Source organism: Oreochromis aureus, linkage group 15, assembly GCF_013358895.1.
Source record: "Oreochromis aureus strain Israel breed Guangdong linkage group 15, ZZ_aureus, whole genome shotgun sequence".
Classification (NCBI taxonomy): Eukaryota; Metazoa; Chordata; class Actinopteri; order Cichliformes; family Cichlidae; genus Oreochromis; species Oreochromis aureus.
In genome coordinates this window covers 23,373,249-23,393,561 of record NC_052956.1, presented here as the reverse complement: position 1 = coordinate 23,393,561, position 20,313 = coordinate 23,373,249, and the positions used below count along the sequence as shown (strand labels likewise).

The 20,313-nt window shown below is 35.2% G+C and overlaps 2 protein-coding genes across 3 annotated transcripts in view; one reads left to right on the top strand and one right to left on the bottom strand.

Moving 5' to 3' along the window:
• Nucleotides 1-2,021, bottom strand: part of LOC116329513 (serine/threonine-protein kinase D3) — a 54,301-nt gene extending 52,280 nt beyond the window's left edge. For both annotated transcript variants that reach the window (XM_031751543.2, XM_031751544.2), the window contains exon 1: nucleotides 1,741-2,021. The gene's annotated coding sequence lies outside the window, so the exon portion shown is untranslated. The remainder of the gene's footprint in view (nucleotides 1-1,740) is intronic.
• Nucleotides 2,022-8,272: 6,251 nt separating this feature from the next.
• cnksr3 (cnksr family member 3) overlaps nucleotides 8,273-20,313 on the top strand; it is a 62,247-nt gene continuing 50,206 nt past the window's right edge. Inside the window, exon 1 of the mRNA XM_039599122.1 lies at nucleotides 8,273-8,535. Coding sequence (XP_039455056.1) covers nucleotides 8,484-8,535 — 52 coding nt within the window. The 5' untranslated portion in view covers nucleotides 8,273-8,483. The remainder of the gene's footprint in view (nucleotides 8,536-20,313) is intronic.

The window sequence follows — 20,313 nt, the reverse complement described above, 5'->3', positions numbered from 1 at the left end:
CATTACTGTAATGCAGGCGTCCCCGCAGCTGGATCAATAACTGAGTTGTCAAGCATGTGAAGTTTGAAACAGACTAGAATATCTATACTCAGTTTAACACAGAACTTCAAAACTTTGAAGAAATGTGTTTCTAGTAGACCGACCAAAGATCACGCTGATGCCTCTCTGGGTTGAGTTTGTGAACGTGCTACACCTGGAAATTTCAAAAAAACCTCACTAAAATTGGCTCTTTAATTCAAAATAGTGGACTTCTTATTGGGTTTAAGGCGTGGCTCCAAGAGGATTTTCCATACAGCTGGAGACACATGTATTAAATGTCATACATGTATGCAAAGCAAAACAGCTGGGCAACTGCATTGACATTTTGCAGGGAGCACTATGGGACCATTTTGCACCTCTCATATTTAAAACCCATAAAATACAAAGATTTTATTCACTTTTGACATGCGTGCAAACTTTTTGGTGAACTTTTGAGCATATTTAGCCCCTAAAACAAAATATTGTGTTGATTCGTTTGCAGAAATAATAAAAATAGGCAGCACAACTCCAACAGAGACTTCACATTGTCAGTGCCCAGGTGCTAGCGAGCCACTTTAAGGAGTATAAACCTGCAGGGAGAGATATTTTTTTTATCTTATTTTATCTCATTTGAATAATATTATTTATTTAAAAAAACCTTTAATTTTCCATCTTTTTGCACTGCATACTTAAAGACTTCTTTTTTTCCCAAATATATGGCCTTCTGTTATGTCTGTACAAACAACAGAGCTCACTAAGGCCTGTTGCTGCCCCTCTGTAGGTTTCCAGAAGCTGTCCAATCAAAAAAAGTTGCTTTAAAGAGAAGGCTGGCCTTAAAGAGACAGGAGCATATAAAGATTATTTTGAACCCTTATTCATGTACATGTATTCTAATAGAGCTCCAATATTAAAAAGCAGAGTTGGACATGAGCATTGCGAGCATTGCAATCACTGCATAACAATATGAATGAAATAGGGACTAAACAGCAGATGAGCATTACCGGACGCCTTTGGTGTCTGACAGCTTGCACATGCGCCGTCGAGTTGACTTCAAAACTTTGTTTTCATCATCTCCACACTTTCTGACTTCTGAAGCAGAGTTTATTTATAGAATTTAATTGCATAATAACGTCTGAAACAGGTGCTAAAGTCAGAAACTGTGGCTGCCGGCAAGCTGGCAAACCATAAAAGGGACCCATACTGCTCATCTGCTGTTTACCATCCATCTCAGACGTTGTTACGCAGAAACTTTCTATAAATAAATTCTGCATTTTGAACGGTTAAACTGCAGGAACATCAGAGTCAGATTATCGCATTATTTACAAACAGTTTTCATTTGAAGCCGAAACTAAATTCGTGGTTTGAATAAGTTAAGCGGTGCAATATTGATTTTTGACATGAAAGATATTGTTTTTGTTATGTTTAACTTGAAATAAAAATCTCATATTAAACCGTCGCTTCATGATTGTGTAAAATGTATGATTTTAACTTAAAACATTTATTAAAGTCGACCTCTAGCTCGTGCACATGAATATGAGCCGTTTCCTTTTGATCACTCTGTAAACTGTAGTTGGGCACATCTGGATTTTCGCTCACTGATGAGATGATAAAATAACTCTGAATTAACTGAACCTGCACCAAGACTGAACTTTGCCAACAGGTTGTTTGTTTTTCACAGCACTCACACGGATGAAAAACAGAAGTTAAAGGTATCACAAGTACCTCAGAGAGCCCGGTGGTTTCTCCGCTTCCATCGCAGCACAAGCGAGCAGAAAATGTGCGTCCCATCCAGCGGCAGCTCGGACCGCAAAAAGGCCGAGTTAAGGAACACAGACCCGGCGAGTCCTCCACAGCAGGTCCTGCTGGGACTGAAAGCGACAGTTAAAAGCAGCCAGAAGCACCTTTGGACTTTTGTTTTTGATTCTTTTCTCTCTAAACTCTCCCGGGAAGCCACAGTCCGACCGAGCAGCTCCAGCTTCATGCGGATCTGATGATTATCAGCTGCGAAACACGCAGAGGCAAAAAGGGCAGCTCTCACCGGCAGGAGGAGGTCCCACTCTGAGGGAAATTCAGGGACCGGACAGCTGGAGTCTCCGCAGCCCAGCTCTTTATGATGGAGGCTCCATAATCAGCCCCTGTCGGAGATTTCAGACAGTCATGGCTTCGGTTGCAGCACAAAGATTAAAAGTGAGGATTCATGAGAAGTAAGCAAAGACTGAACAGCTGAAGCATCAGAAAACGCTAAAAGTCTTTCCCAACATGACTTTCAAACCACTTTGAACTTTAAGCATTGTCTTTTGTCTGTCTGTTTGTGCGGGTATTTTATATATTACATAGTTTTATGTGAAACACACAGATGTAAATGAGCTGCTTTGCTTCTCTCCGGCACATTGATATTTTGTATTTTCATATTCATGTCCATAAACGTAAACAGTAAAACAAATATCTAACAGCATTTCAGCACAAAAGATTTCAGCACAAACTGTGGAAAAGATGCTGCTTTACAAACATTTCTACTGTTTACATTTGAGAAATTTAGTTAATAATAATAAATAACATTAACATAACATAACAGAGATAAATCACTTATGATTTTCTTTTAAATGGAGAGTACTTGAGACAATGATAAGTCACATTTTGGTACCTTTCAAAGTAAAATAGCATTTATCTAAAGAGAAAAACAATTCATTTAAAATTGAATTCAATTTAGTTTTATCTATTTAGCGCCAAATCACAATAACAGTCACCTCAAGGTGCTTTATATCATACAGTAAAGACCCTACAATAATGGAGACAAACCCTACCAATCAAATGACAACCTTTATTGGGCTAATTTCATAATGTCTATATTTGAGAAATGTTACTGTGGATGTCATAAATGAACTTTTTATATATTTAAAAACAGACAGTATTCACATCATGTGCTAAGAGGCAGCATTTCATCAAATTGCTGCCTCTTAGTAAAACATCAAATCTGTGTGTCAGAATATATATATAAATATATATATATATAAATATACATATATATATATTTATATATAAACCTATATATTTTGACAGTAAACCTGACAGAATATATAGGTTTCTGACAGTAAACCGAAAAAGTACCAGGGGTTTAAGACCAGCTGGACCAGATGTGGAAAGTAAAGACTAAAGTGGTTTTATTGTGACAGGAGCATTACGAGATGTAACCCCCCAGACTGAAAGAGTGGCTCCATCAGATTTATCAGAGGTCTCCGTCCTCTGGTCCTATGACCAGATAAGAGTCTGAACCCTCACGCTGCCAGACCTCTGGGAGACAGAGAGGTAAATTTTATTCATAAGCCTTCCAAAGACCACCTCAAAAAAGTGTTTATCTAGAAAGTATATACAGTTTGTATATATAAAGAATATATATAAATATATAAAGAACCCAGGAAGACTTCCTGGTCTAGTATTAGCGTCTAGTATTTCCTCTACTAGACCACAGAGTGAATCATCTTCATGTCATAGACAATCTCAGAGGCAGCTTCAGCGCTTTCCGTTAAATTTCAACAGGTGGCTCTGTGGCGCCATCCGCTGTTGAAAACAACGCATTAAACGACGTGTCTCGTAAAACTTCTCCAAAAACAACTTTAAAATTATTTTTAAAAGTATATGTCTTTAATAAAAATAGTACATTACGTCATTGATTCTTTATACAGTAAAAACAAATAAGTTCTAATAACCACACAGACATACAAACTGAGTGAACATTAACAAGGACAATGAATAAAGTTAATGTAAATATTTGTTATTCCTGCCGGGAACAATGCCCAGATTTATGACTTGAATATGTTCTAATGAAAAGTTACACAGCTGCTGTCTGCCTGAAAATACAGCAGCATTGGCAGGTCTCTTCCTGAAACACCATGTGCGTATTAATATACATCATTCCAGTCTCAGCTGCAGCTTTATCTGCAGCTCTGCAGCTGGCTCAGGGTAAACACAGAGGCTCGGTTACTACAGTTGAGTCCCCCTGTAACAGGAATCCTACAGCTGAAAGGAAAACAGCTTGCAAGCAGGAACACAATGTAAACCAAGGGTCAAAGATCACTTTAAAGACCAAGTTAAATGTTGCTTTCTTAATTTAATTTCTTAAATGCTAGCCGTTTTCCCTCACCAGGCCTCCATAACAATGCTTTATTATTATCATGTATTTTAATGTAAAAAGAACGATTTTAATTATTACATGTAATTAATGAGTTTAAATTTTCTCTCAACTTGATGATCAAAAGTACTCATTTTATTGAGAAGTTAACATTTTTGGCCTTTCTATTTTCTCTTAATCTTTTCCTTAACATAAAAAATGGTTTTGATTTTTTTTCTATTGAATAACAATAAAAGATATTATTTTATCTATTTGTTTAATGTTAAATTTGCAGATCAGGGGTGTCAGTTAAATCATTATGTACAGTTTATCAATTAAATATACCTCTTCAACTAGTATGGTGATGACAGCTTTCTTTAAGAGTGAAATTAGAGGTGAAGTGCACAATCAGCTGTTTTAAATGTAAGTGTCTGGATTCGAGGATTCTGTCTTCCTGTGCTGATGTCTTTTAGCTTCATTGTGCTACTGAGTTATTGTTGAAGTTTTTGGTACCTAATCCACCTGGTGGATTACTTTGAGGTTCCCTCAGTGTGGTGTTCTGATTCTGAGGGGGTCAGTGGGAAGCACAATGTGAAGATTTTATGTCTTTCTACTTTAAATAGCACTGTAATACACATTTAAAGATAGTATATCCAATAAATGTAGAAAAAGTGAGATGTAATGTTGACATTGTAGGGTTACTTTCTTTATCTGAGGTTAAAAATCACCTGTTTTGTAAATAGATCTTTAAAAGAAACAAAAACAAAAACTATCTGTTGGCAATCTTTCTAGGAAGTAGTGTAAAGGATTTCCCACTCATGTTTTTGTGGATTAAATTTGTTTTGTTTTTTAAAGCTCATCTATGGTTCGTGTGAATGTTATCAAAAAGTATTTTCACACTTACAAAAAGTAACAGATTTTTTTTTTTTTTTAAATATAGGCTATTATGGGACATTTTTACTGTCTGATACTCGAGATCAGACTGGGCTGCACGTGGCTCATGAAGTAAAAGCAGTTTGTTTCCACGCGGAGTCAAAGTCATGTAGGTCTGATTTCTGCCAAAAGAGGGCAGTGTTTCTCTTAAAAAAAACTGCCATATGTTTATTCATGTAGATGTCGGAAAATATCTTCACAACATATTTGTTCTAGTGAAATCTTGGCCAGATACCAACACCAATGTTTCACTCAACAGTGCAGTACTAATATTTTTTCCTGATGCTTTATTTGTTTGTTGTCCTGTGTATTACTGTAAACCATAAACTACATTAGTTCCGCAGTAAACCAGTTTACAGTAAACTTTACTCAAAAAATAATAATATAATAATAATAATAATGATGTAAACGAAATTATCTTAATGGTAGTGCAAATTCCTGTTTAGTATTGTAAATGAATACAGCAATAATACTATAAACACATTTGCAATAAACCTTTTTCAGTGTAACTTTGTCCTAAAATAAGGTCCCCTGAAAGTTAAACTTCCCCCACCATGTTTCCTCCTGCACAGTCCACCCATAGATATTAACTCAGGGTTCTTTAAGCACTGTGGTCGTACATCTTGATTAGCAACCCTCGTTTCTTTCCAGTTTTCTACTTTCATTTCACATCTGTCTCCTCAATCGTTACGGTTTAGACTTCTCACCCATGTGAGCAGAGTCTGCTGAGCTCTTCTTCCCATGGGAAACATCAGCAGAAAAAAAGTCCTAACAAGCCAACACCCAGCACACATGACAGAGCTGCTGTGGAGCTCAGAAGATCAAAGATCTGATTACAGGCCAGAAGAAACATTTTTAATGTGATAATCAGCCGTGCAGAGGCTTTGTTTCATATGAGGCTGAGAAGAGGTCTTGGTAGGAAAACACTTCCAGTAAATGCATGCACAACTCATGTGGACTGAATATTACCAGAGACACATGACCCGATAAAACACAGTCAAAGGCAACATGCACATTATTTTAAAAGATGAAAAGGTGTAATGGCGTAGAATGCAAGACAAATATTGTTTGAGTTTCCTAAACAAACAAAATTCTTTCCCCATATTTAATTTTCTGTGTCCGTCCTCTTTATGAAGGACATACAAGTCTCAGAGTTCTTTACCAATCTGGACTTTAACACATATCTTGTTGTTGTTTTGGTTATAAACATCTATGGGTTGCAAACAGCATACATACTGTTATATCACAGCAAAAATGGGCATATTTGTAATGGTTATTTGGGATGAACACTGATATCTTGGATGATGGGAGGAAACATTACAGAAATGTAAAATCTTAGAAACAAAATCTTATTCATGATAAATGTCTTTGTTTAGGATGACTGTCTACTTATCTTCAAAGCTTCTGAGCTATGCAGCAACTAAACCTCACACCTCTGAAAATGCTGCTGCGAATCTTCAAATAGGCTCAATTTAAAGATTAATCAACTACATTCTTGGTTTGAAACACCTTGAAACTCTCATTTTATATGATGAATGCTCTATATATACTCTTTCTTTATGCAAGTAAAAATCTCCCTGAGATTGAGAGAGTAGCATTGACCAAGAGAAACATTTTCACGATCCTTTAAAAGGGAATAACTTCAGGTTCTTCTGGGATTATTCTGGGAAATGGGGGCAGCGTTTTCAAAAGCTTGTTTTCCGAGTTGTGTCCATAAATGCTGGGAACACTAATAATAATATGTTGAGAAAGTGAAGACCACACTGATTATGGTTATTACACATGTGTACAGTACATGTACACAGATAACAGGGAAGTCGTCCATGGTGAGATTTAATATAAAAACAAACCAATGGCAAACATACAGAGACGGACATTTAACAGCAGCGTAGAGAACAGTGATGTACATGATTTACACTAATAATAATAATAAAACATAAAGTACAGTGGCACACACTATCTAAGTTCCTTACTGATACCGAGCAGCTGCATTTACAAGCAAATGACCCTAATCCAGTAAAGACAGAAGTTATACCTACCTAAGTATTTACTTTCTTACTGATTTTCTCATCCCATAAACAGTCATATAAAGAATAAATGCCTGAATTTGACATTTGTAAACATTTTCCTAAAGTATGACTTGAAAAAATGTGACTATGATTATGTTATGTTATGATGGGGAAAGCCCTTTTTTAAAAACTGCACAGAAAATTCGAAATGTAAATCTGAGGTCTATAAAATGACATTTAAAGGAATAAAAGGGCATAATTAACATAATTGGAATATGGTTGGGACACTTTCAGTGAAGGTGAAAACTGGGATTAAAAGTGGAAGTTGACAAAACAAGCAAATATGATTAGTCTCTTTTTTCCTGTTGATCTCTGTTTGGTATTGATGAAAATGAAGCCCCTGATAGGGTGTACAGGGGCAAGGGGCAAAACAAGAAACAAATATTTTAGAAATCTGTACAAAAATATGTTTAACACTAAAAACTATATTGTTATTTAGATGGCAAATAAACTGAATTTAAGTTTTTATACTCTGAGAAGTCAGAAAATAATTAAGCATAAAATTAAACAACTAAAACTAATTTTGTATTTAAGAATGCAAGTAACTAAGTGGAATGTAGCATCTTAATAAAAAATAATAATAATGCGCTTCACAGGCAATTTGAAAATTCAAGGATAACAGCAAAAATTATATAGGAAAGTGTTTGTGGTGGATTAGGCAGTACAGAACATTAAAAAACAAAATTGGAAATGGCTAATATTTAGGGCAGCTGTGGCATAAACATAACACTGGGTGGTGGTCTAATAAATTTGTTAAGTACTGTACACATTACAATTAAGCTTGATTATTTTAATTTTAATTTTTCATCAGTTTTTTGTAATCCTGTTGTTGCTTTGTTGCTTAATTGTTCATTTGATATATGTATTTAGACAAAAAAGGAAAACAAAAAAACAAAATAAATAAAACAATAAAAAATTAGTTTCTTTCAAATGCTGTCGTTTAACCTTTGAGTATTCAAAAACGGTCACATCTATATACATATTTTTATATATATTCTGAACGTTTAATGTTGACACAAATGGCATTCCATACAACACTCCCCCTTTCCCCACAGCAGTTAACAACAGCCCCGATTACACTCATGTGATTGGACGTAAAGGAATAACGGGGCGTGGTCAAAGCAATGGTAACCTGACACCTGCTCCACGCGCTGCTAACCAGTCACCACAGAGCAGCAGGCGGTCAGTCTGTCAGTGAGCGGCGGACCGGTGGGTCGTTGTTTCTCCGTGTGTCTCTGTCCTGTAATGGACCTCTTGTGTTCTTCTCTGTGACATAATCATGTCCCATTAACGGATTCGTCTCGCTGGTTCTGGAGTTAAATTAAACCTTGGTGGTCCCAGCGCTTTGGAGAAAAATGGAAGCTGTGAGCAAGTGGAACCCGCAACAAGTGGTGGAGTGGATGAGAGGTAAGGCTGCTGAAGAGTGGGACCTAACTTCATCCGGGGGTGGGAGTGGTAGTGGGGGCGCTTTTTGGAGGGAATGAACGGTTCTTTGGGGGGCAGAGAGGAGACTTAATGGTTAACTTTAAAGTTCTGCTTTTCCCGTCCTTAACCTACTTGTCATGCACGACTCTTCTTGACCTTTATGGATCAGTTTCGGTCCCATAAACTGCAAAGCGTAAAATCTACTACTTTAAGTGATTTTTTTCTTTTTAAAAGTTAATATTTTTTAAAGACGTTTCTAGTTTATGGCTAATTGGGAAGCTTGTGTCTTGAAGTAATTTTTGCTTTTAGATTCAAGGAGTTTACAGCATGTATATATTTAGTCAGAGCAAAATTCACATACAACAGATAAATATTATTTTTCTTAAAATATCTGAATTTTTTTTTTGAATATTTTACGATAATCTAATAATAGTTTTTCTGCTATTTCTTCCTTTTATCTATATGTTTTACTTCTGTTTGTGTTGTGTATGATTTAGTAGAGCTCTACTACTGGAAGCTTTCAGTCCTGTTTGCAAAGTATCCTTAAATAACAAAAATGAGAAAAAAAAACAAAACTTGATTTTTACACCATGAGCTGATAAAATTATATGCTACCTTTAAAAAAGCAAAAATATTGCCAGGTAAACCTAGTTACATGGTTGAATAGTTTGTAATACATGGCTCTCATGTTTGTAGATTTGCCAATATGTAGATGATAGTGGATTGTATATTAATGTATTCCTAGTTACATTTTGTTTATATTTATAAAAATAATCATTTTGTAGTATTAAAAGTTATCTAAGTACAGCCACAAAGGTGTTCTTAACAACACCCTCATTTATCAAGGGAGCTAGCATTAGCCCCGACAGTGGCGAACAGTGTTAGAAAGTAATATATACTTGGCTAGCTAGCAATAACTTGCCTATGCTGTGTAAATCTGATGATGTTTAGAGACTATAAGAGAGAGATACATGGTGCTAAAATAATCCTGAATTGACAGATGATTGGATATTTGGATTTAGGCTATGGTTACCATGTAAGCCCCTGAGATTGGATATAGAAGCCAACCATATCCACTCACGTTGTTATTTTACTACATGGCTACATGGCTGGGGTTTTATTTGATACCAAAAAACTAAACACCCTATATAAATAAAATGCACGGTTGCTGTAGACGATGGCTTTTTGATATTAACTTACTCTCTTTCTTGTTCACTAACATTGCCAGTTTTAAAATCCAGTGTGAAGCCAAATCAGTTTTTTTTTTTTTTTTTTTTTTTTTTCCTTCTTCCCTTTTTGTGGAGTTCATGTTGTTGTTTGAAGTTACTATTTAGTGGGCTACATTTCTTAGCAAACATTGGCTGTTGTTGCTAAGTGGTAATGTTAACGTTAAATCCTTTTAGATATTACTGGAAAGTCTGTTCCAAGTCCTTGAAAAAGGAAGTCATTCCACATTTTTTGTTAGAGGTACCTAAGATTCGCAGGAAGGTCTAACATTTTAATTTATTTAATTTAGTTACTCGTCATATAGACACTGGCAATAAGAAACATTTATTATGTGAAAAGCATTTCTTAAGCACATTTAAATAAGTAAGAATGCGAAGTTCTACTTGAGTATATACTTGAAAACTTGATTATTGTTGTTTTGCAATATAATTTTAGGTTGTATTTAAGAATCTGACTGAAAAATGAACACAGTCTAAACACAGATTAAAACAAACAAAAAAAACCCCTAAAATCCCAAGTATAGTGCAGGTTAATTAGACTTGAACATTGTTGGCTGACAGACTGTCTGATAAGGAAACACTCTGTGGTGGTTACAGTGTTGTTTACTGACTGTGGGATTTACACTCCCACATTCACTGAGCCAAGTATTCATATTCATCACTAACAGTGTTGTTAAGCAATAAACAGGCATGACCAGTTAGCACATCTGCCATAAAACGACACTTAGATTTAATAAAGACCTGTTTTTACCTACCAGGACGTGACTCTTGGCAGATGACTATCATTTTATTGTTTTTGTTTTTATAATTAATTTTATTATATTATTCAATTTTCATCATAAATGCATAAAGTACTTTATTGAAAAGCAGTTTATCTCCATGGTTTTTAAAGGCAAGTATGCAGCTTTCCTGGAAAAAACAGAAAATTCCTGTGTAAAATGACCCATTATAGAAAAATTTAAGAACAAGTTCAGGGAAACTATTTTAATTTTATTTTTGACCTTTTAACCCCTCTGAAGTTGATAAGTTTGATAATCTAAGAGTTATTAAAGTATTAATAGTCTGATATCTGAGGTAAACTAAGCAGGGTAGGGATAATTAGCCAAGTCAGTGAGCCTCTGTTGCCTTACTGTGCATTTTCCTGTATTTCAATCCCACTATGAAAAACTGTTTATTAAAAAACAACAAAAAAACAACACAGGCAATTTTCCTGCCAGAATCTCTTGATATTCATACCATAAGTGAAAAAAGACATTTACTTACCAAGGTGTAATGACATTCATATCAAACTCTTTAAACCAATATCAAATCTCTGTAAAAGTTGTGCTATCATGTATATATATATATATATATATATATATATATATATATATATATATATATATATATATATATATATATATATATATATATATATATATATATATATATATATATATATATATATATATATATATATATATATATATATATATATATATATATATATATATATATATATATATATATATATATATATATATATATATATATATATATATATATATATATATATATATATATATATATATATATATATATATATATATATATATATATATATATATATATATATATATATATATATATATATATATATATATATATATATATATATATATATATATATATATATATATATATATATATATATATATATATATATATATATATATATATATATATATATATATATATATATATATATATATATATATATATATATATATATATATATATATATATATATATATATATATATATATATATATATATATATATATATATATATATATATATATATATATATATATATATATATATATATATATATATATATATATATATATATATATATATATATATATATATATATATATATATATATATATATATATGTATATATATATATATATATATATATATATATATATATATATATATATATATATATATATATATATATATATATATATATATATATATATATATATATATATATATATATATATATATATATATATATATATATATATATATATATATATATATATATATATATATATATATATATATATATATATATATATATATATATATATATATATATATATATATATATGTATATATATATATATATATATATATATATATATATATATATATATATATATATATATGTATATATATATATATATATATATATATATGTATGTGTATATATATATATGTATGTGTGTATATATATGTATGTGTATATGAAAAAAAATTGTGCTATGTTTTTTATTTTTAGTCCAGATTTGTAATTTTACCTCCCTGGGTCATTGTGGAGGATCTCAGCCTGCGTTTGTATGTGTTTATTACACTGCTGAGAGAAAACCATTCAGCCTAGCTTTGCCTCAGTATGCACATATACAGTCATTCACATGCATACATACCAGTACACTGGCCATTTAGCAGTAAAGACAGTGCAGAGCTAAATGCAGTAAAGTGGTGGGCCTCCTGTCATGTGCCGGGTGAAAAGGTCAACGTGATGCTGGAGGTGCTATTAAACCAAATCTGACCATGTGACTTTGTTCTGCGTGAAAATGAATGACAGACACGTGAGCGTCAGTCCCATGGTTTGATCGCGAATGACAGTGAAAAACCTCAGACTTTACATTTGAAAGGCTTCAAAGTGTTTGGTTTTGTTTTCTTAGAAAATAATGGAGTTGTTTATTTAATTGTCAAAGTGATTATCAGGATAATTTTCCAAAGTTAAAAAGACTTGAGTTGGTAAAGTGGCAAACAGTCAGAAGCTTACAAATTAGATGTGTTGTTGGCTCTGATCCTGCTGTAGTATTGACAGAGTGGATTGCTGCCGCTGGCTGTAGGCAGTCGGGGTGTGTGTTGTGTATCTTTGCTCGACTCATGCGATCCAAGCTAGAGGTTCTTTTCATGGAAAGTTTGTTCAGTCATCTTTACTGTAAAATCACAAGCAGGTTTCCAATGAACTTCTCCCCCTGACCTCCAACTAAAGCCACTTTTTTTTGGTCACTCTGGTTTCTCATTCCTCTGCTCTTAGTTTTGCTGTCTTTTTACATAGACTGTATAGAAAAAAGGACCGCTTCCAGGCCTAAAAAATCAAGCCATTGAGGAAGTCTCTTAAACATGGATCCCTTTCAGTGGCCACCAGGGGGCACATCCAGCTTTTTATCAGTGTTTCATTGACAAAGGATTTCATTGCCTTTGTGACTGTAGTAAGGCATGTGTAGACTCGTGTCTAAGTGAATAAATGATACTATATGCATTGTCTGAAAATAAATAACAACCCAGTAATCAGTCCATCCTCCTGTAAAATAAAAAAATCTATCACCTAACTTTCTATAGCTAGAAATGTTCCTAATGGTTAAAGGTGGGTAAGAATTGTGTCATCAGGTCTCATTTATTTATTGATGACTTGCCCTTAATTTGAAAGTTGAGCTGTTGCTAAGCAGGTTAAAGGGTCCTTCCCTTCTCGTGTTTCCCGACGAGGAGCCTGCTTGGATTGCTGTTACGGTGGTCCTTGATATCCGTCCACTGTCTCGCGTCTCTTGCTTGAGTGGTCAGTGGTCACAGATGCCATCTCCAACATCTTGGACCGCAGTAGTTCTTGTTCTACTCTGGAGATCACACTCCAACTCCATCTTGTTCGGCAGTTTTCATGATAGTCGCTGCCCGCCTCTGCAGCATTGAGCTCAGCATAGCATCAGCAGTTCTCCACCTGCTCCAGGTTGGAATGTAAGCGTGGCCCACCAGCTCGTAGTGGAGGTCAGGCAGATTTAGAAAAAAAAATGGGACTTAACATGGATAAAGATAGTATCTTTAAACCATCAGGAATATTTCTAGTTATTTAATGTTGGGTAGTAGATTTATAGGGTGTGTTTTCATATATTTCATCTGAAATGCTTCTGTTTCATCTTATGATCAAGCCATTGCTTTCATGCTTTTCTCTTCTATTTAAATCAACATTAAAATCTTGTAAAACTTGATGAACCTTGCAAGGACGAGAGTGCTGTGAGTACAGCCTTAAAGCTCTTGGCTCATCAGTGTTTAGTCTCATGTAAATGTGAGCAGGCCTCCAACACCATGTTCCCCTGATCTAACTGAAGAAATGTGTGAACTATAAATAAATACTTACAATAAATACAGTGAGGGTACAATAAGAGTCTACCCCATGTTTCTGTGCAGGCTGATCAAACAGCTGTCGCTCACTGGTAAACATACGTCTCAGGGAATTAACTGAACGTGTTCAGACAGATCCACATACCTCCCTACTCCCGACAGGTGTAGTTACACATGACGACGGGCTGGTTAGACGGTTGGCACACTAAATATGAGGTCAATGACCTCTTTTTGGAGAGATGCGCGGGAAATAAAAGTCAATGAACAACAAGTAGACTGGAGGAAACTACATAGGGAATAGGTAACCGCATGCTAACGTATTTAATGCATTTACAGTGTTGTTTGTTTCTTAAATCACTTTTTCTCTTTTTTAAGTCAGTATTCGTACTTGAATTCAGTATATGGTATTGATCCCCTCGCCCCCAACTGGTTACAGCAGATGGCTGCTGCTCCGTGAGCCTGGTTCTGCTGGAAGTTTCTTCCTTTAAAAATTGAAGTTTTTTTTGTTTTGTTTTTTCCCTGCTCCCTTGAACTTCATGCCTTGTTTTTTCTTCAGGAGGAATGGGTGGAATCAATATTTTTATTGCTTGTTCTTGAACAAATAAACTCCATCATTCTGTTAAACATTACTGCTAGCATGCTTTAACCACGCACCAATAGTGCCTCATGGGTTTGGAAATAGAAACACAAGTCAATGTTATATACACTTATATCCTGATTTTGGCCCCCAAGATTTACTTCCCATCGTACAGTTAGTTGAGTGTTTAACTCAGTAACTTTAAATTAAATTATTTTTCAAGCTAAAATGCCAAACATTGCCTCGTGTCCTTGCTTCTCACACATGATCGTTTCCTTCTTTTCTTTGCCTCCTTTGATGCTAAATTGAATATATTTGAGTTTCAAGCACATTTTTATGATTAAAGAAGACTTCTGTTGGTGTTTTCTTGGAATTGAGGAGAATTACCAGTTAATTAAAAAAATCAAAATGTAAACATTTGTGTAGGTTTTTTTTTTTTTTTTTTTTTTTTTTTTTGACAGGAGTCAAACATGCTTCACAGAAGCTTTTTGTTGTTGTTGTTTGTTTGTTTGTTTTTTGTTTAACTAACACCCCAAAATACCGTAATTTAGTTTGTAATCCAAAAACACAATTTTTGTATCACTCCATGTTTTTGTTTTGGACTCTGTAAAGTTACTGAGAGTTTTATTGTCAAAGTAGTTTCCAGCCGGTTATTTTACAAGCAGCCAAACTTCTTTGACAAAGGTAATGACGTCTTTATAGATGCATGTAACTGATAAGATTTCCCTGTTTGGGCTGTAAAACTGGTTGTAACAAACTTACTGACTTGAACAGTTTTTAGTTTCAAGTTTTAAATCCGACTGGTTGGAAATGCAGAGTCTGTAAAATCAGATCGTTAACATGGACTTTGACTCTTTGACCCTCCTCTTCCTCACTCTCGATGCTTTTTGGCCAAAATAAACAATTTTATCTCTAAAAATGTCGATCAGCAGAAAGCTGCCAGAAATCAGCATCACTGTGGTTTCAGTTTGAGGAATTTTATCTAACAAAGAGCTTCCTGTCGGCTCTTTAAAAAAGCAAAAGCAAACCCCCCCCAAAAACGTCTAGATTACAGCTGTCACTCGTGAAACCCATTTTAATCAGACTTTGAAAGTGTGGGCCATGAGCAGCAGCTGGAAACATCTGTTATCGGCAATCTGGTCAGATTACATTGATCACTTTCACCACCTCCACATGTCTTTGGTGACTCAGGGAAACTTCTTTGTTGTTTTTTTGGATTCAGTTTAGAGGGAGTCTTTTTAAATGGGTCACATGACTTCCAAAGAGCGTAATTATTGGCAGTTAGTACAGGAACAGACAGACCAGTGTTGGCCAGTGATTACTGAGAGTGTCACCTTTATTGTGCTGGTGCCTAGGGCTGGGCTATATCATACCGTTCACCGTAATACCGGTGTAATTTGGGGCAACGATAGGAAAATGAAATATCGCGATAGAATATGGGTAAAACGCGCATGCGCAGTGCCTATGTTTACATACGCACATGGCGGCGACGCAGAATGAGAAGAGCGAAAGTGGATCGTTAAATGAAACGGATGAACCAGAATAGGTTTGTAAAAATGCTGCAACTTCAGTGGTGTGGAACTGGTTTAGCTTTCGTCCGTCAGATACACAACAAAGCACTATTTTTGGTAGAGCATGCTAGCGGGCCGTCGTTATTACCGTGTTGTTTGGAAAATACGGCACACTTAAAATCAATCCTTTGATTTTTCTGAAAATTGACAGTGCCCCTTATAATCCCGTGTGCCTTATGTATGAATTCTGGTTGTGTTTACTGACCTCGAAACGATTTTATGTGGTACACGGCGCTCGAAAATCTGTCACATGTTTTAGTACGACTTTGCTAAGCTACGAAGCTGCACCGCTTGATGGATTGTCGGAGCATTACGGCTATCGTAGGCAGGCGCCTCGCGGAGGGATACGTACTGTTCTTCAACATAATATTACCGTATTGTGCGTGTATAACCTCTTTTTAAGTTTTGTGGATATTCTACATGGTTATGCTGAGGATATGTCGGCCAGTTTCTACTGGAAATGCCTTTTGGTTAAACTGTCAGCAAGGAATTTGCACTGTTACATTTTTATATAACTTTAATGCACATAAAAAAACAGCTGCTTGTTTAAGTGAAAATACATTGATGGGGTTTTTTGCACTAATAAAGTTGTGGAGTTGTAAAGTATTTTGTCTAGTGTCAATTATATCGTCAGTTATATTGTTATCGCAAATTTTCAAATGTATATCGTGATAAATATTTTTGGTCATATCGCCCTGCTCTACTGGTGCCTGTTTAGAAAAGCTGGTGATGATTTGACTTTCAATAAAGGTCACTGTTTCTGAATATCAAGTTATTCGAGTGGACGCTTCAGTCATGTGACCTGAGATATGAATTCATATGTAGATTAATTTATATCATGGTTCTGGACTGCTGATGTTGAGCTACATTAGTAACAGAGGCACTAGCATTTAAAGCTGAAGTGTAACGGGCCAGTGAATGAACTTGATCAAAAACAAATGAAGGGGATTATGTGGCAGAAGACAAGGGACACTGCAGGTTTGTTCCACAAGCTTTGTTGTGTTTACCTGAGCTTCTGTTTGTGCAAACAGCATGTGTCTAAATAAAGGTTCAGAAGTGCAGAATGATCCGGTGTTGTACATCATGATATGGTTAATGCCTGGAAAAAACTTGAAAGAAATTGATCATTTTTACTTCATGACCAAATAAAGATTTTTATTTGAACCTAAATGAGGATTTTGATAATTTTCCCCAATATTGTATTAATATCTAAGTCAAAGAACAGCATACCTGTCCTAACAATATGTCAGGCAGTTTGAATGGTTACCTGCCTGTCAGTTATGAGTGCAGCTGTAAATCAAACAGACTCAAGTAAATGCTTGTTACTGGACTTATAAACCAAAGAACAGTGAGGAGGTTGCTGTTGAGGTTTGTGGTGGCGCTTCAGTCTCTCACATAGCGAGCAGCAGAGAGGCTTTCGAAGCTTAAACGCAACGCAGTGTCTTTTAAGTTTCTTGTATCCACCCCTGATTTGTTTTACACAGAGACAAAGCTACAGATTGAGGAACAAGTTGAAACAGAAGCAGACAAACACAGACTGTAGTTTAGTTTCCCACAGACTTTGAATTTGGCAGGTTGCTCACTGAGCTGTGGTAAGTCTAGTTCTCTCACAGTTTAATCAATTTTAAAAGTTTAAGTTCACAGTTTTTGCAACGTCTGCAAGATTGTGATTTGTGACATAAGTAAACGGCTTTAATCACAAATAAATGGATTTTGGATTGACGGGTATTTTATTAGGATGGCCATTTATCAAATGGCATGTGAAATAAATACAGGATTACATGGCTGAAAATGAGCTTCTGTAATGTAATCCAGTCCAAAGTGTTTTTGAGGAGCCTGTCACGACTTTCAACACATCATCAAATTAAAAGAAAACGATCGTCTTTTTGTGTATCCAGACTCACACGAGTGAAGTTTGACAGGTTTTCACTGTTTAAACTCATCAGCTGGAACAAATCCAAATAAACAGCGTCTCATCCAGTAAGACGGGATAACTGAAACTTTTGTTTTCGAGAAGGAGGACGCGACATCCATGTCATCTGGTTTGTTTAGTGGGGACGACAACCTTTAATCAGTGTAGTCCCGCACAAAGAGCATAAGACAGTCTAGGCTGGGGGTAAAATTCTTATCAGAGATGCACTTCATGGACAAAATGAAATCTTTAATCTGCTGTGTCTGCTCTGCTTGTGTCTGGCTTTCCATCATAGGGTCAGTGTAAAAATCTAATCTGTCTAAAATGTGAACATCTTAGACATTCAAAGTATGGTTCTCTGATTTTTTTTTTTTTTTTTTCTTTCTTTTTTCCCTGACTTTGAAGTTTCAAATTGTGTTGAACTGGATGCTCATACCACGGTGCTGCTAGTAGAAACTGGCACTTCAAGGTAGGGCTGCTCAATTAATCGAATTTTAATCTAGATTACGATCTGGGCTTTCAACGATCATTAAAAATGACTGAGCCGATTATTAGCACCTCCCTCGTGCTTTACTCTCGCGCTGCTCCGTGTGGCAAATCGAGCGCACCTCTCTGCGTTTCGAACACGCGTCACAACAATTAAGAGGACCCGAGGGAAGCTTGGAAAGCTAAGCACAAGTTATTTGTAGAGGAGAGGATAATGGGTGCTGAAGAAAGAATGCCGTTGGCTGAAAAGAGAGGTAAAACGACTTCAGTGGTGTGGAAACATTATGGGTTCGCAGAGTCAGACGTGGATCAAATATTGTGCAGTATTTTGAAGTTCACTAAACATAGATGTTTACATTTTTCATATTGCAAACATTTCCACTGTAATCAGTATTTGCACACTATTTTATATTATTTTTTGACAATCTTTAAAGCCATTATTCAATACATTGTTATTGTTAAATAAATATCGTCAAATAATCGAGATCTCAATTTCAGTGAAAATAATCGTGATTATCATTTTTGCCATAATCGAGCAGCCCTACTTCAAGGCACTTTGTGTTTCGGGTACAATTTTTTTCTCACAATTTCCAAAGAAGCTGATTTGATAAATCAACTTGCATGAAGTAGCTTGTTGTGGATACTGAGGACATGTTGGGTTACGACCACGATAATCTATCATATCAACCGAAATTCATGGGGAGAATAAATAAATAAAGAACGACAGCAAAGCAGCATCAGTAACCTTTAGAAATTACTTTTAGGATTGGGTGTTTGAAGTTTGAGTGTCCTGCCTGAGAATTTATCTCGTTTATTCGACAGTTTGTCACAATTTTCTTCAGAGTATCATTAAAAGTCATTAAATTTAACTTACTTTAATCAATCAGCCAGTTTAGTCTTAAATAAGCAAAAAAGAAAAGTGATTGTTCTGCTTCAATAAGTGATTGATGATTCACGTAGCCAGAGATATTGATAACTCTTTTCATTCTTAGTTGTACTTTGTGGTGTTATTGGATGTTTGCAGAGAGTGCTTTTCAGTCATGAATAAATGTTACCCTGGTAAATGCACCAGCTCTAACCAGATGGATTTAAATGAGAAGTGCTGATTGTCGAGGAGTGTGATTTTGATCAAAGACTGAACCAGCTGGTGGATGTTTCTATTTTTTTTTCTCTTAGTTTCTTATCAGTGAAGTTGAGTTCACCCAGGGAAGAGCGGTGAATCACAGGAAGCAGCCGGAATATCTCCATCGAGCGCCTCTTCCTGCCTTTTTTCCATCTGTGAGCAACTTTTGGGTTGCTCAGTAGAGAGAGTGTCTCGAGTCACGTTAGCTATATCAGCAGGTCCAGATATCCAAATACACCGATCATGCAGCGTACTGTTTACTAGACAGGTTGCAAAACCAGAAACCGACCCCCGTAAACTTGACTTACTTTTACTTCAATTCAGCTGTTTAGCTGATATCTCTCACTAATTAAGCTGAATTATTGATCATTTGTCTGATTGGTTCAAAAAAAGTGAGACACCACCGACAGCAGCCCTTTAGAAACTCACCCGTGAGCACATTATGTTTTTAAGTGTTTTGAGATTAATTTTGCTCCATTATGAGAGGTCTCTTCCACCTCATGTCAGGGTCAGTTGACTAATTCGAAAACTTCGAAGTGTGTTTTCCATGTGGTGTAGTTGGATGGTCAGAACAATTTATCGTATATGAAATGTCTCCTTTTTATGTTTTTCACCTTTGATACCAGGCTCACCTTGTAGGTGTGATTCCTTCTTTTTCAGAATCGGTGCACAGATGTGAAGCC